A 14,075-nucleotide genomic window follows, 5' to 3' on the forward strand; every position below is an offset into this window, starting at 1 on the left:
GAAAAGGAGAGAAACAGCAGAGATGCCTGTGGTAAAGCAGCGGAAAATGAGCCGCTTTAAGGTTAGTCCATAAAATCAAAAGAGAGTCGTTTGAGTCGATTGAGAGGAAAATGGTCAATGGAAGTACCATTTTTTTTTTCTATATCAATATAATATTACAACCTATTTCTTATTAAGCAATAACGTACCACATTTTTTATATCTTTATATATCTATATGTATATATATTTTTTTTTTGGCAGAACTGATAATTTTTATATAGACAGGTCAACAAATTTTTAAGCCTGAGTGGCACAACTAGAAAACCTAATTTCTCTTTGTCTAGCTCTTTCTCTTCTCTGGCTTCTTCTTATTCGGCCACTTAATTGTTGGCCATCCCAATGGAAAAGAATCAAATACACCACAAAAAACAAAAACAAGTTGGAAAAAATTCGTAGTAAGGTGAAAAAAATTCGCAAGTTCAATGAACTTGCCATGAAAATTATACGCTGCCAGCTCACGACGACAGAAGAAAAGGCCAAAGAAGAGGGGCGAGCAAGGAAGATGTGAGGAGAAAGAAGCGAACATAAAGAAGTTAAGGAGAAAAAAAGGCAAAACTAGTCATGCGTCGCTGCTGCTGCATAGATTTTGCGAGTGCGACCTGACCTAAAATGCAAAAGTACTTTTTTCTTTCGTTGAGCTGTTAAAACGGCACGTCTCTCCAAAAATGACTGTTACTTAACAGAAGATAAGAGAAAGAGGAAAGAAAGGGTAAAGAATAGCTGGTGGACCGAGTTCAAGTATGTGCGAGATAAAAAAAAAACCACCTTAAAATTAATGCTTGAAAATCATGCACTGTTGTAAGAAATGAAATGAAATTCTAGCAGTTTTAGGTTGACCTAAAAATTAAAAAGCAGAATCTGGGCCAAATTAGAGAATTAAATTTAAGAAATTAAATTAAACTCCGTAAATACCAAAAAATAAAAAAAAAAATTTTTTTTTCAAATTTATCCACTAAATTCAACTTAAAGTTAGTTCAAAATAATTTCCGAAATTCGAAAAGATATTCAACTTAACTTTGCTGTAATTTAAAAAGAATAATAATATATACAAAAACTCTTGGACCAATTTGATTAAGTAATCAAAAGAATGTTTCGTTTAAAGTGAAATTTGCTTTACGAGCTTTGGGGCGTTGGAGAAGTGTGGGGTAATATGTATCCTAGAAGAGGGTTGGGGTTTTCGGGAGATTTTAGGCTTTTGATGTCCACAAAAGGCGACGACAACTGCGGCTCACTGGCGCCCCCTGGAGGACAATACCATATATGTATGTATGTTCCTTCTCTCTATACATATATGTATGTACCTTTTCCGTTTTATTTCACTTATTTCTCGCTTTTTCTTGTGCTGATATAAAGGAGATAAAAGAGAGGGCGGGTGTTGGGGATGGGTGGATTTTATAGAGAGGATTTTGGATCGGTTCGGTTTTCCAGGGGGTTCGCATTCGTAGGTGCCGCCATCTGTCGGGGGGGTTTTCTCTTTTTTTTATGAGTTGACATCACAACGGATATGGAATTTTTCAATATTTACGGTGGCTGGCACAGCTTTTGTTGTTGCTGTTATTGTTGTTGTTAATGTATGCAGCTCACACATACACTGTGAGAAACATTTTTGGTAGGGGTTGGGTGGTGCGCAAAGGCACCTCCCCACGCAAAAGGCCCTGCCTTTCCTACGCCCCTTGAGAGTCTCCTCTTCGTGCTTATGTAAGAATTTTCAGCATGTTTCGCATTTATATACTTCGAGTGGGCGTCAGCTGGGTGAAAATGGGGCGAGGCTGCCCACGCATAACACCCTTAGCCTTATTTTCCCTATTTTTTCCTTTTTTTTTTCTGCCATTTTCAGCAGCCGCACACCACACATCTCTGCTATCCGTTCTGTTTGCTATTGCTTTTTGTTTGTTTTCTTTTTTGGTTACATATATTTTGTAATTTATTTAACTTTTACAACCTCATCAACATCAGGAAAATGCAGCTTTGCCCTGATATGCGAAGTTTTGGTGTTAGCAGAAAAATGCAAAGTCTTTGAGAATCCAAAACTGGTGGCCTTTTGAGGCGCCTTATCAGTATTACGCATACGCCGTGTGTGGCGACAAAAGTAAATTTATTTAATGAGGGGAATGTAACAGGGGGAGAACAGGGCTAAGACTCATATAAAATAATAATAGTATGCAATTGTTGCATATGCGGCGAATGCGCAATGATAGCTCTGTAATGTTTACGAAATATTAGGTATACGTCATGGGTTCAAGTAAACTCGAGAGTCAAGTTGGTGGATATAAATCCTTTCTTGGCCTTTTAAATGCCAGTGGTAATTAACCCAATGATTGTCATATGCTGTGTAGTTTTATTCGCAAGTAATCAATGGATTAGGTGCGTAATTCGAATTCCCGTGTAATTTGTGATAGCTTTAGCAAAACATATTCGACTTTTTAATTTGGTTAATTTGCATATATGGCTTGCAGAAAGGGGGTGGAGAGGAGAAGGGGGGAGGGAAGAAGGCATTTGCGACCAGATTAGGAGCTGCCTGCAATAATTTGTGCTATATGTATGTATATATATGTATGTTCTATGTACTTAAATCGGGGGACGCTGCATACATATATAGACCAGGAACTAATATAATATGCGTTAAGTATATGCCGCTCAACGCACACACACACACTCACACTCGCAGTGCCATAATTCAAGCGTGCGTATGTATGTATGTAAGTGTGGCTTTTGTATAATGAGAATCGTTGGCCATCGCATTATACATATTTATATAATTGCATTTTGTTTGCTTATAAAGGATGTACCCACACCCGCAGAGATGTGTGCACACACACATACACACTCGCTCAAAAGCACACATTTATAATGAGGCGAGGGTGGTTTCAAAACTTCAGTTTCTATAGTTAATTTCAATTTTAACAAGCAGCTTATACGAAATTAGGACTGAATTGAACAGCATAAGGAGACTTTTGACTTAAATAAATAAAACAAAACTTCTGCCACGTTTGTCAAGTAGTCTGGGAACTTTATAAACTCCCCTCGACGCCTGTGGCCCGTACAACTGTATGTACAACTCTGTGGTCTCCTCAGTGTTTGTCCAACATTTGCCAGTCATAAAACCCCCCCTTCAACGACACAGATGCATGCAACATACATATACATATAAGCCATATTCACAGCACGGAGATTACGATTTTCGCATGGATTTGGCAATTGAAAATTAGCGGATTAGGGACGATGCCTCAGCGAGGCTTCACTGTGATGCTGTGCGAGGATTTTCACGGGGGTTTCGTTGCGGTTATGTGTGGGGTATTTATTGCTAAATGGTTATCATTGTTATGCTGAAATATTACTGGAGAACTACACATGTACCCGATGCGCTTCAACGATATGATGTACATGACAATTTAATGGTGGTCCATCTACTCATGATGCTTAAGAACTCACTCAAAATAATTCGTCCTTCGCATTAATACTGCAATGGAATCGAAACTTATATTCAAGTTTCTACTGGTATTATTGGCTTGCTTAGGAGAGTTCCACTGTAGACTTTCGTGGCAGTGTTTTTATCAATACTTTGGCCTCTGTGTCAACTCACGCGCTCATCTCCGAGTGTCCTGCTCCTTCTCCTGCTCCTGCTCCCTGTGTGTGTGGGTGACTCTGTGTGTGTTTAGTGTGTGGGTGGCTCTGTGGCTGGGTGGCTTAGTATAGTGCCTCGGTGGCTCGCCGGCTGCATGGCAACGCAGCTCGACGCATTTCAGCCGGATGCCTCCAGTGGCAACCAGTTAGTTTTGAGAGCACGGAGAACTTAGAATGGGTTGGGTTGGGATGGGTTTGGTTGGATGGATGGATGGTTGGATGGTTGGATGTTGTGGGCGGGACTAATAGGTGCGGGGTCCGAAACCATCGAAACATTGCCCAGGCGGCACAGGCTACGCAGGCTACAGGCTATTCCATTTCCCCGGCACTTTGCACATAGTTATAAGCCCCGCATCCGCCCGATCTCGGCCCCCCTCCCTTGGTGGCGCGGCTACAGATGCAGATATACAGATACAGATACAGACTGCTCTCGGCTCCAGATGCGGATGCGGATGCGGATGCAGATGCAGATATACGGATAGCTGGATGCATATACATACACATACATGCATATGTATCTGGTGCTGGTGCTGACGGTGGCGGTGGCGATGGCGATGGCGATGGCGGCGGCATTCGTTTCTGGTACATAGAGCACATCTATGCCTCCACAGTGTGGTATCCGCCATGTATCGGCAGCTCAGCTCCTTGTTAGTTTTCCCTCAATCGCATTTCCCTCTTTCACTTTTCCGCGACAAGCTTTCCCTGATTTGGCAGCCTCCTTTTTGGAGCATACTTATTCGGTTGCTTTCTTAAAGAACGCCGTTTAACTAACTAAATACTTTTAAGAAACTCGGAACCACCTAAATAAATAGATGTATTTCAGACACAGGAGCTACAGCACAACAATCATTAAAACTTATATTTTGATTTTAAAAAATTATTAATTAAGTCATGCCTACCGTCCGTTTTTTTTTTATTCATTTCGTTTAGCTGCAAATTTGTTCTTACAATTGCAGTTTTTGTATATAATATATATATGTTTACATACCATCTGCTTTTGATGTTTTTAAACTTTTGCTACTTCCTCACTTACTTTTCCTTTGTGTTTCCCCATCTTTTATTTGCTTTGTGTGCAAAGCAAATTAAAAATTCAATTTTGTTGTGAAACTTTTGCACTTTGCAATGTTACTGCTGTCCGTCTCCTTACCTTACGGGTTCCTTACCTTCAAGGAATAACGAAGGACCCGCCTCTATTATCCTTGCCCTTTGCCCTTTCCTCCTCCCCTCTTTTTGCAAAACATCCTGATGTTGCGTGCATTTGTGCAATATGTTAAATAATTGAGAGTGAGTGAGTATGGCAACTCATAACCCTTGCACATTTTCCTGGTTTTAAAAACCCTTTTTCATTTTCTCCACCCCTTTCCCTGCCTCCACCTTTATTTATCCCCGTGCTTTGCGCTTTCTTCGTGTCCTTTGCTGTCTGTATTTTGCCTACATATGTATATGCGGAATGTGTGCGCCACGCCTGCAATATTTTGCCTTGCAAAAAGTTCACCAGTTTCTTTTCAGCGGTGGGTGGCAACCCTAGTTGCACTCCCTGTTTATTTTGGCACATTTCAAGACAGCAGTTCCAATTCGTGAACTGGAAACTGGAACGTATACACGGTTGTTGTTAGCCTTCACTGCAATTCTTCCAGTAGGAAGTAGGATTCTTCCAGTAGGAAGTAGGATTCTTCCAGTAGGAAGTAGGATTCTTTCAGTAGGAAGTAGGATTCTTCCAGTTAGATTATTTACAGATCGCTTTGGTAGAATAAGTCTAAGAATCACTGGTAATTTCTAGCAACAACATTAGAAAGAGCAGAAGTGACCACACGAAGACCAACAACAACACCAAAGAGAACAACAGAAGCAACTACAGGAGCAACAACAAGATGCAACAGAACAACAACAACACCTCTAATTGCGCACTTTGCGTTGCGATTCTCGGCATTCGCAATGGGCTGATGTTGTTGCTGTTGCTGATGTTGCTGCGGCTGAGACGACGACAACATCGCTCGTTGCTTGTAGCTGGTTGCTGGTTGCTGGTTGCCGGTTGCTAGTTGTTGTTGCCTAGGTTCACATTCTCATTACAGTTCATTCACCCAAAAGATACGGCTTTATGTATCTATTAGTTATGTATGTGCCTCGCAGCCTTAAGTTCAGTTCAGTTCAGTTAAGTTTTGTTGCTGCTGCTGTCGATGGGGCAAGCTGCAGCGGCAAACAGCCATAGCAATAGCAATAGCAATAGCAAAAGCAACGGCGACCATATCAGCAGCCTCCGCCTGCAGTTTCAGCCAAGTTTTGATTTGTGTTATGTTGTAGATACACACGGACAAGCACACATATGCGCGAGCCGTAGGCAGCAGCCGCAAATGCAGATACAGATACATTCCTCTTGACCATCTGTCGTCGTCGTCGTCATCGTCATCGTCATCTGTCTCACCTCTGCCCCTCAGCCAGCCTCGCCCCCAGCCTCCCCAAGTCGAAGTTTCGCATTGTTGTTCATCTCACAAAACAAAAACAAAAAAAACCGATTCACAATCTTGGTCTTCAACTCGTGGATACTTTTTGAGTCATTTGAAATGCCTACGCTACATAGCTCGACAGCTTTAGATAGTCTCAAAACCATTATAAAATATCTTTAAACAAATATATCTTGATAGTAAAGTAAAAACATTTTCTAAGTTTGTTAATTCAGGTTTATATTAACAGCTTTAAATACCATAAATAGCATATCTGAAAGCACTATTAAAAATAAATGTATATGTTTCTTTTCTTTTGCAGGTGAGTTTCGGAATTAAATTTTCAAAATCTTAAGCAGTTAATGTGCATTTGGTACACCAATTTGTATTTAACACACATATAAATGTAAGTTATGAACTTCACTTTTGGGAACTTTGGGAAAAAAGGGCAGCGATTTTATTAAAATAATATTGCCCAACATCTAATAAGCTTGGATAAGAGTAACAGCTTTTCTTGTCCTCCATTTTATCTACTTTATCACCGTTTTCTCCTGCTCGTATCTACATATCTGTATTCGCCAAAAAAACAATTTTCCGCGAATATTCCGAGCCTTTATTGTTGTTTTTGTCGTTCCATTTGGGTTCTTTTTCCCTTTTGTTATATTTCGGTGAAAATAGAAGAGGAACTGATGGAAAGAGAGCTCTGTATTTTCACCGCCCTCTGCATTTTTCCACCTTCTCACTTTCCGTGGCGGGCTTAGTTTTCCAATGTGCAACATGCAGCATCTGTGGCCGAAAGAGACGGGGCGCAAAAAAGAGAAAGAGAAAGAGAGAGAGAAACCTAGAGCGATAAGAGGTGGAGGTGGAAAGTGGAGACTGCCATTTCCAGTGTGTATTTAGCAAAATGTTTTGCTGCTGTTGTAGTTTAGTTTTCCCACTTCCAGGCAACAGTCAACTGCTGCAACTGCAACAGCAACACCAACAACAACAGCGATAGGAACCTGCAACAATCTGCAACCCGCAACAACAAAAGGGGCTCCAAATTCAACACAGAGCTTTTCGAACAGCCTCAGAGCCTCGGTTTTGTGTCTATTACATACAGAGAAAAGCCATAACCCCTCCCCAATCCCTCGGTAACCTTCTCGCACTGAATTTTCCCACTCGCCGCCACCCCCAACTGAAAACCCCTTTGGAATTTTCCACAGCCCCCCGTTCTCCCCTTTCGTTAGCCAAATGCAACCAAACAACCATGATGACGAGATGACGGTTGCAATGCCTCGCCCTAGAAAATCCCCTCTCACCCCTCCTCCTTCTTTGGACCTATTACCCACTGCTCCCCTCCCCGGGGCACTTTGATTTGTGGAACCCCCCTTATCCCCCACCCCCACCCGTCCCTGGGAGCTTAGTTAGTTTTTGGGTATACATAAATCAAAACCTAGCAGTCTATCGGCGATTTTTAAACATTTTGTTTTCGCATTAGAATAGGAAAACTTAAGTGCCCTTAAGAGGTATTTAAGTGAGGAGTTAATAAGCCAAACTTGGAATACAAATGGTTTTAAGGTGCCCCTATGGCCTCTTTAATTGGCAAGTGATGCCGATCGAGAATTAAGTTTCAAACACTTGGGCAATTTAACTGTCTTGCCGGCTGCATTGCCCTTCAATCAAACATCATCACCCATAACCCACATGGCCAATGATCCGATCCGCTCCACCCTAGGCTCAATCTTAACCCCATCAAGCTGGTCTTCCCTTGGGTGAACATTGGGAATTACTCACGTAACTTGGCCAAAGGGGAAATCACATAATCACTCGATTCCCAGCCAACACACGTTGATGTTGGGTAACTCCTCAAAATTCCTCCTGGTCAAAATCTTTTGTTCTGGACACCGATGTGAGAGGGAGATGGTAGAAATTGGAGAAAGAGACAGGGTGAGAGGGCATCAAGTTGGCAGCACTCACACACTCGCACACATCGAGAGTTTTGGCTAATAAGTGAGGTATCCATAATCGTTGATGACAGTGGGGGCGTGGCACCCAGTACCAGCCTATTTGCTCTAACCCAAATTTAACAGCTGCGTACACTGTATTAGCAATCGGTATTTTCTTACACCTAACTTACACCTAAATCTTATTAAAAATAAAAGTTTTCTCGTATTGTTACAAAATTATCGTTCTTTTCGACTTTACTATGTAATGTCAAAATTAGTTACACTTATCTAGATCTGAAAACTTGTTTATTGCTGAATTGATTAATGACCCACATTGAATATTTATAAATTATCGATAGTATCGATGTTTTGGTTAGGTCATCGATGATAACTGAATACGTTTTCATCGTCTGCCACATTATTTTGGGGGCCACTGTGCAGACTAAACTATTGAAATGTTGGAGTACTCTGGCCTTTTGTATCTTTGTATCGGTGTGTGGTGTGTCTGTTCTATAACTGTGTGGATATGTCCTGGCGAAGGTGTGTGTGCGTGTGTGTGCGTGCGTGCGTGTGTGTGTGTGTGTGTGTGTGTGCGGGATGCGTGAGTTGCATGGGTGCAGGATGCGCGCGCTGCACACACGCACACCAGCGCACTTGGACATGAGAAGCTCAAGGAACAAACGACGACGATGGTCCTCAATCAGGAATTTCTGGGCGGGAAATGGGGTGGTGCGGGGGAATGGCCGAATGCCCGGATGGCGAATCGTTGGAGGATTGGTGGAAAATCGTGGAAAATTGTCGGCAGCCGCCAACCCATTAACACGATGGCTACGATGTCGGCGATGACGCTATGACGAGCGCAACTCCACTTCGGTTGGCTGGTTTTGTTTGTCGTCGCTTTTTGGGTTTTGCCTTTGTGTTAATATCGGGGCAACACTGGAACTGGACCTGGACCCCCCATCTGCATGTGTGTATCATCTATGTATGTATGTATGTATGCAAGTACGTATGTATGTATGTGCGTGGTGAAGTATACAGCCATTTATGTACCAGGTCCTCGCAAGTGTCAAGTGCAATATAATAATAAACATACGCTGGCATAATCATCTTTGACCACTTTGATAAATAAAAACAAACTCTATTATGTGGTTACATACCATATAAAATATGGTCTCGGCTTTAGCAGCTTAACTTGAATGTTGAATACATACATGATGAGCATAGAAACCAGTGTCCTTTTTAATTTCCAATTTTACGACTCATAGAAATTGTAAAATAATGAAGGTCCGTATTATCCTGTCCGAAATTCTGCCCCCAAACAATTAACTTAAGATAGGTGTTTCCCCAAACAGTCTTAGTCTTGGCTCCTTCTTGTCGGGATTTTTTTTTTGGTTTTAATTTGCATAACTCGTGCTGGTTAGGTTGTCAAATTGCTGGCAGCTTTTAGCTTATTTTTAAGCTATGTGGCTTTTTGAAAATGTTAAGTTTACTTTGGGGAGATTTCCCTTACTACGACTGCCCATTTTTCAACCAAAATTGTACTACGGTTCTTTTTTTCACGCACTTTGCCTTTTTCTCTCCATCTCTTCCTGCCTTTATGCTTCTTGTTTGCGCACACACTCTTCCTGTCCTTAACCTCCCTGTTACCCACCCCCCCCCCCCCCCTCCCCAACTTTCCCCGCACTTGCCCTTCTATTTTCTTTACATTTTTCTCCACCCCCTATTTGCTGCCTATTTTTCGCCCCCGGTTTTCCGGGCATTTTCCCAGCACCTCCTTGCCTCCTGTGGCAGCGTCCTTTGCCAGCTTTTGTCAGCTGTTGCAGCAGCTCCCTCTTTTTGCCACCCAGCCCACTTTTCACACATGAGAAAAAGCTTTCCAATATTTTCGGGACCCTATTTTTTGCTGATTCTCGGGTGTGTTTATTAAAATGTTTTTGTTGCGGCAGAGGTACCCCTTTCCCCATTCCCCGCATCTTGCAACACCCTACAAAAGCCCCTCTTTCAACCATTTTTAAACCGCTTTTCCCTGCACTTCTCGTTGCATCTGGTGTGTGGTTAGGGGGAGGGGGGAGTGGGGTGGCTAGGGGGTATTGCACTTCGGTTTTGCGTTCGTTACCGTTGTCACGAGCCAAAAATTGTGCGCTGATTCTATTTTGTGTGTGTCCATAACTCAGCAACTACCCAGTCAGGCTGTTATGCCCCTCTCTTTCGCACCGCAGCACTCGGATAGCCCCCTCTCGGTCGCACGGCCACTAGCGCCATCTCTTTCGTCGAGGGGCACAGTGAGGAAGAGGAAGTGGAAGAAGATGGGGAAGAGGAAGAGGTGTCTCTGGAGAGAGAGAAAGGCTTTCTCGCATCCAGAAGTTGTTGGCACTTTAAGTTGGTACCGTTCGTTGTCGTTTGCCGTTGTCGGGTTAACGGTATCCCAAACCCAACACATTCATACCACACCCACACATTAAAGACACAGCCGGACAAGCACACATACACACGCGCACACACACACATTCAGTAGCGGAAATTGCCGGAAAAGCCGCCTTAAGACTAAGACAAAGGAAGTCGCAAAGCAAAAAAAAAAATATAAGCCCACAAAAAGGGAGACTACATGATACTTAGAAATCTGCTGGTAAATATTAATTACCAAAAATGTGCTAAAACAAAGAGAAGCTTAAAACCCTAAATTTACTTTTACTTGCTAAGTTTTAGTGAGAGTGCATGTACATATGTGACTGTGTGTGCGTGTGTGCATAGAAAGATGATTGACAAAATGAGAAGTCCTGCAACAAGTGTGAACATCTAGATTGTGGTTACTGATGATGTTTTTGAAGATAACACAGATATCAACTAAAAGGCAAAAGCTTTAAATTCGAATGAAAGAAAACTAATTGCCTAGCAACAAGTGTTTAGAATGAAAGAGCTTTCATCTCACTTCATTTGATTCATCGGGTGTTTTTCGTTAATAAATGATTCGTTCACAATGCGAAACGGAAGTTCATTTGCCACCCAATCAGGGTTAGTTGATAAGCATGAACTTGCAACTGGCATCGAATAAATGCTAATTGGAATTCCCTTTTAACCCCTCTGAACTTTCATTAAATAATTACCTGCCTACATAAATATTTAGTTCAATTGTCTTAATAGCTGACCTAGCTCAACCTAACCCCACTTCAAATCGTGATTGACTGCTGTTCGATTGCAGTTCGATTACTGCTGCTTGTGTGCAACATGCAACATGCAACACGCAACGTGCAACATCAGCTTTCCAAACTGTGTCACAGAGTTGCTCTTGCCCGCAACTGACAGAACCAGTTGGGTGGAAAACGAAGCCAAAGGAGGGAGATTGGTGGGTGGCGGAAAATTCAGGAAAAGCAGCAGCAGCCGCCACAAAGGGAGGAAACTGCAGTTGCAGATAGAGACAGACACTTGGCACTTTCCTATGAAAGGAGCACGGAAAGATGGGATAGCGAAGAGACATGCCTGTAAATCTGGGCACTTTAAAACAGCAGCGGGTAATAGAATAGAAGCGACCACCACTTTTTCAATGCTTTTATTAACACAGCTAAAGAAGCATTTTTATATTTCAGTTTTACAAGATAGATTTAATCCATCTATAAGTGAATTTAAAATATTTAAAAAAACTAAGATCATTTTCGAAACAATGAAACGATTTCGTTTCAGTTATTTTAACTCTAACTAATATAAATAACTGGCGAATTAAATTTTAGTCATGTTTTGCCTTGCCACCATTTTCTGGACGGTGTTATTCCCACATTAGGACCTGCTTTTGTGACCAAAGTTTGGGAATGTATTAACAAAGTCCTTTCCCTCTCTTTTTCTCCCTACTGCTTGCTGCCCATTTTCCTCAGTTTCCACGCCACCCCCTGTTTTCTTCATTTTTACCCCTCCTCCCGTTCGCTTTTCCTTTTATTTGGCGTGCTTTTTTTTTCTTTCTTGTGCTTTTGGCTTTGGCTTCTTTTCTATTGCTGTCGCCGCCGTTCTGCCGCCGCTCTGTCGACGTCGGCAGAGCAGCACACATACACTCATACACGCACACAGACAGCGCTCACCAATACCGACGCACGTATTTACTACATTCCTCAGTACTTGAAGCGCCTCCGGAAGTGATGGTTTTCATCTCTGCGGCGGTGCGTCGCGAATTCTGAGAGCGAAAAATAACAACAAATACCGCAGTGCAAGAACCAAAAATTAAAACCAAAAAATAAAAAAGTGGCGATGATGAAAGGTGAAAAATGAAGAGTAGTATTTGCCAGGAATTCGTTTTTGTTGCGCGTAACAAAGGAAAACTCACCACAACACGAATCGCTTTTCTTTTTTTTCGGTGTACTTCCACTTAGTTATCTGATTAAATATTCAAACAAACAAGAAAGGAATACGAATAAGAATACGAATACATACATACATACTCCAAATTCCGTAATAGAAGCGAACAAAACAGCGTGTTATATGTGTGTACGATTGTTAATAATAGTTGAAAAGAAAAACGAGTAGCAGGAAAAAATCAGCAGCTGGAGAATGCGCAGCAAACGAAATACCAGCGATTTGGGCCTATTGCAGCGCACCTGCATTGTCGGGGGAAAATCGGTGAGCTAATAGCAACAAATAATAATAAATACTAACAAATAAGCTCCGCGAATTAAAGTGGAAACAGAAAAGGAATTTATGGTTGGGGTGGAATTAAAACTAAACAAACAAACAGTTCAAGTAAATTGAAATCGATACATGATAACTTAACCAAGAGGCCAAAAGGGTAATTGGAGTTAAAAGTTATACATAAATTAAGTTTAGATACAATTACATAGAAATTTCTATGCTTCGTTTTTGATCATTAAACTAGGTCAACTTAAATAAAACGCACAATAAGAAATGAAGCTTGCGTGGCAGTTCAAGCGACTCTTAATTACAAACTAGTGCTGAGAGCAACGTTAAATTAAACTAATTTTAAAGTTTTTTATTTAATTTTTCTCAGTTGTAGGCAGTAGGCAATTCGTTCCAATTGAAATTCAATAGTAATTCTTCCCAATGAATCTTGGTCTAAAATCACCCCAAATATCTTATTGTTTGCATTGGCAAATCTACAAATTAAATCAAGACGCCAACAACAAAAATCTCATTCATTTCTATGCCAGAAATTAATAATTAGACACAGAGTATGCTGCGTCTCTTTCACACAGCCGGAGTTTTTTCCTAAGCCAAAACATGCGCGAGAGAGCCAGCGAGTTGGGAGAGAGAGGACCAGTGAGGCTAAGAGAGAGATAGAGAGAAAGAAAGAAAGAGAGAGAGCGCGGTACTCGCACTCGCTGCTTTGGCCTCTCTGTGTCTCTCGTTTTTTCAAGCTGCTGTCTGTCGTTCTTCGCCGCCGCTGGGCGCCTGTTACTTTCTGTAGACTGCAGCGTCATTGCAGCGGCGCTTGCCTTTTCTTTTTCTTCTAAATCTCTTTTTGGTATTTTTAACAGCAGCTACGCTAAAACGTGCGACGCGTCGACACGCCAAAACGTAGAAGTAAAACGTAGAGCGAAATGCGAATAACCGCAACAAACCTTAACAGGAACAAAAAAAAAAAATTTAACTGTGGGCAGAAACACACATTTAAAGACTTGGCGTTCCAGCGAGATAGCAACACACAGAGGAGCACCAGTCGATTGTTTTTACTGGCCGCTGGGGGGCGCTAATTTGCCTGATGCGACTTGAGCTCTCACAGTGCACAAACCTAGTGTTGTGCAAGGGCAATCTTTTGTTACACCCAGCCAAAAATATTACACATTTAGGCAACATAATACTCTGCGTTCAAAATTTATACTTACTGTATATTTCAAAAAGATTTTATGCTGTGGAAATGTATAAAGTTGTTACATATATCGTTTTCACTGTACTTGTCTGATTTATGGTAAAGACAGCAAATGCCAGTTAGCATCATAACAGATAACAAATATGTCAAAACAAATATATTGGCAAGCCAATTAACATGATTTATACACAAATCCATCGTGTATATGATGTATAATAATCATATAAGAAATTTT

The 14,075-nt window shown here is 41.5% G+C and overlaps 1 protein-coding gene and 1 long non-coding RNA gene across 7 annotated transcripts in view; one reads left to right on the forward strand and one right to left on the reverse strand.

The window, feature by feature from the left end:
* LOC6550877 (serine/threonine-protein kinase tousled-like 1) overlaps window positions 1–14,075 on the forward strand; it is a 60,397-nt gene that overhangs the window by 4,881 nt on the left and 41,441 nt on the right. The window contains exon 1 of one of the 6 annotated variants that reach the window (XM_015155486.2): window positions 32–61. The exons of 4 other annotated variants lie outside the window; for them this stretch is intronic. In XM_015155486.2, coding sequence (XP_015010972.2) covers window positions 47–61 — 15 coding nt within the window. In that variant the 5' untranslated portion in view covers window positions 32–46. Of the gene's footprint in view, window positions 1–31; window positions 62–12,101; window positions 12,637–14,075 lie in introns of those variants that run through there. One more of the 6 variants, XM_015155483.2, reaches the window with a different exon arrangement.
* The window catches only part of LOC113564516, a 43,323-nt gene that overhangs the window by 2,862 nt on the left and 26,386 nt on the right, over window positions 1–14,075 (reverse strand). The gene's annotated exons all lie outside the window — the stretch shown is intronic.

Source organism: Drosophila erecta, unplaced genomic scaffold, assembly GCF_003286155.1.
Source record: "Drosophila erecta strain 14021-0224.00,06,07 unplaced genomic scaffold, DereRS2 tig00000126-arrow-pilon, whole genome shotgun sequence".
In the NCBI taxonomy this organism is placed as follows: Eukaryota; Metazoa; Arthropoda; class Insecta; order Diptera; family Drosophilidae; genus Drosophila; species Drosophila erecta.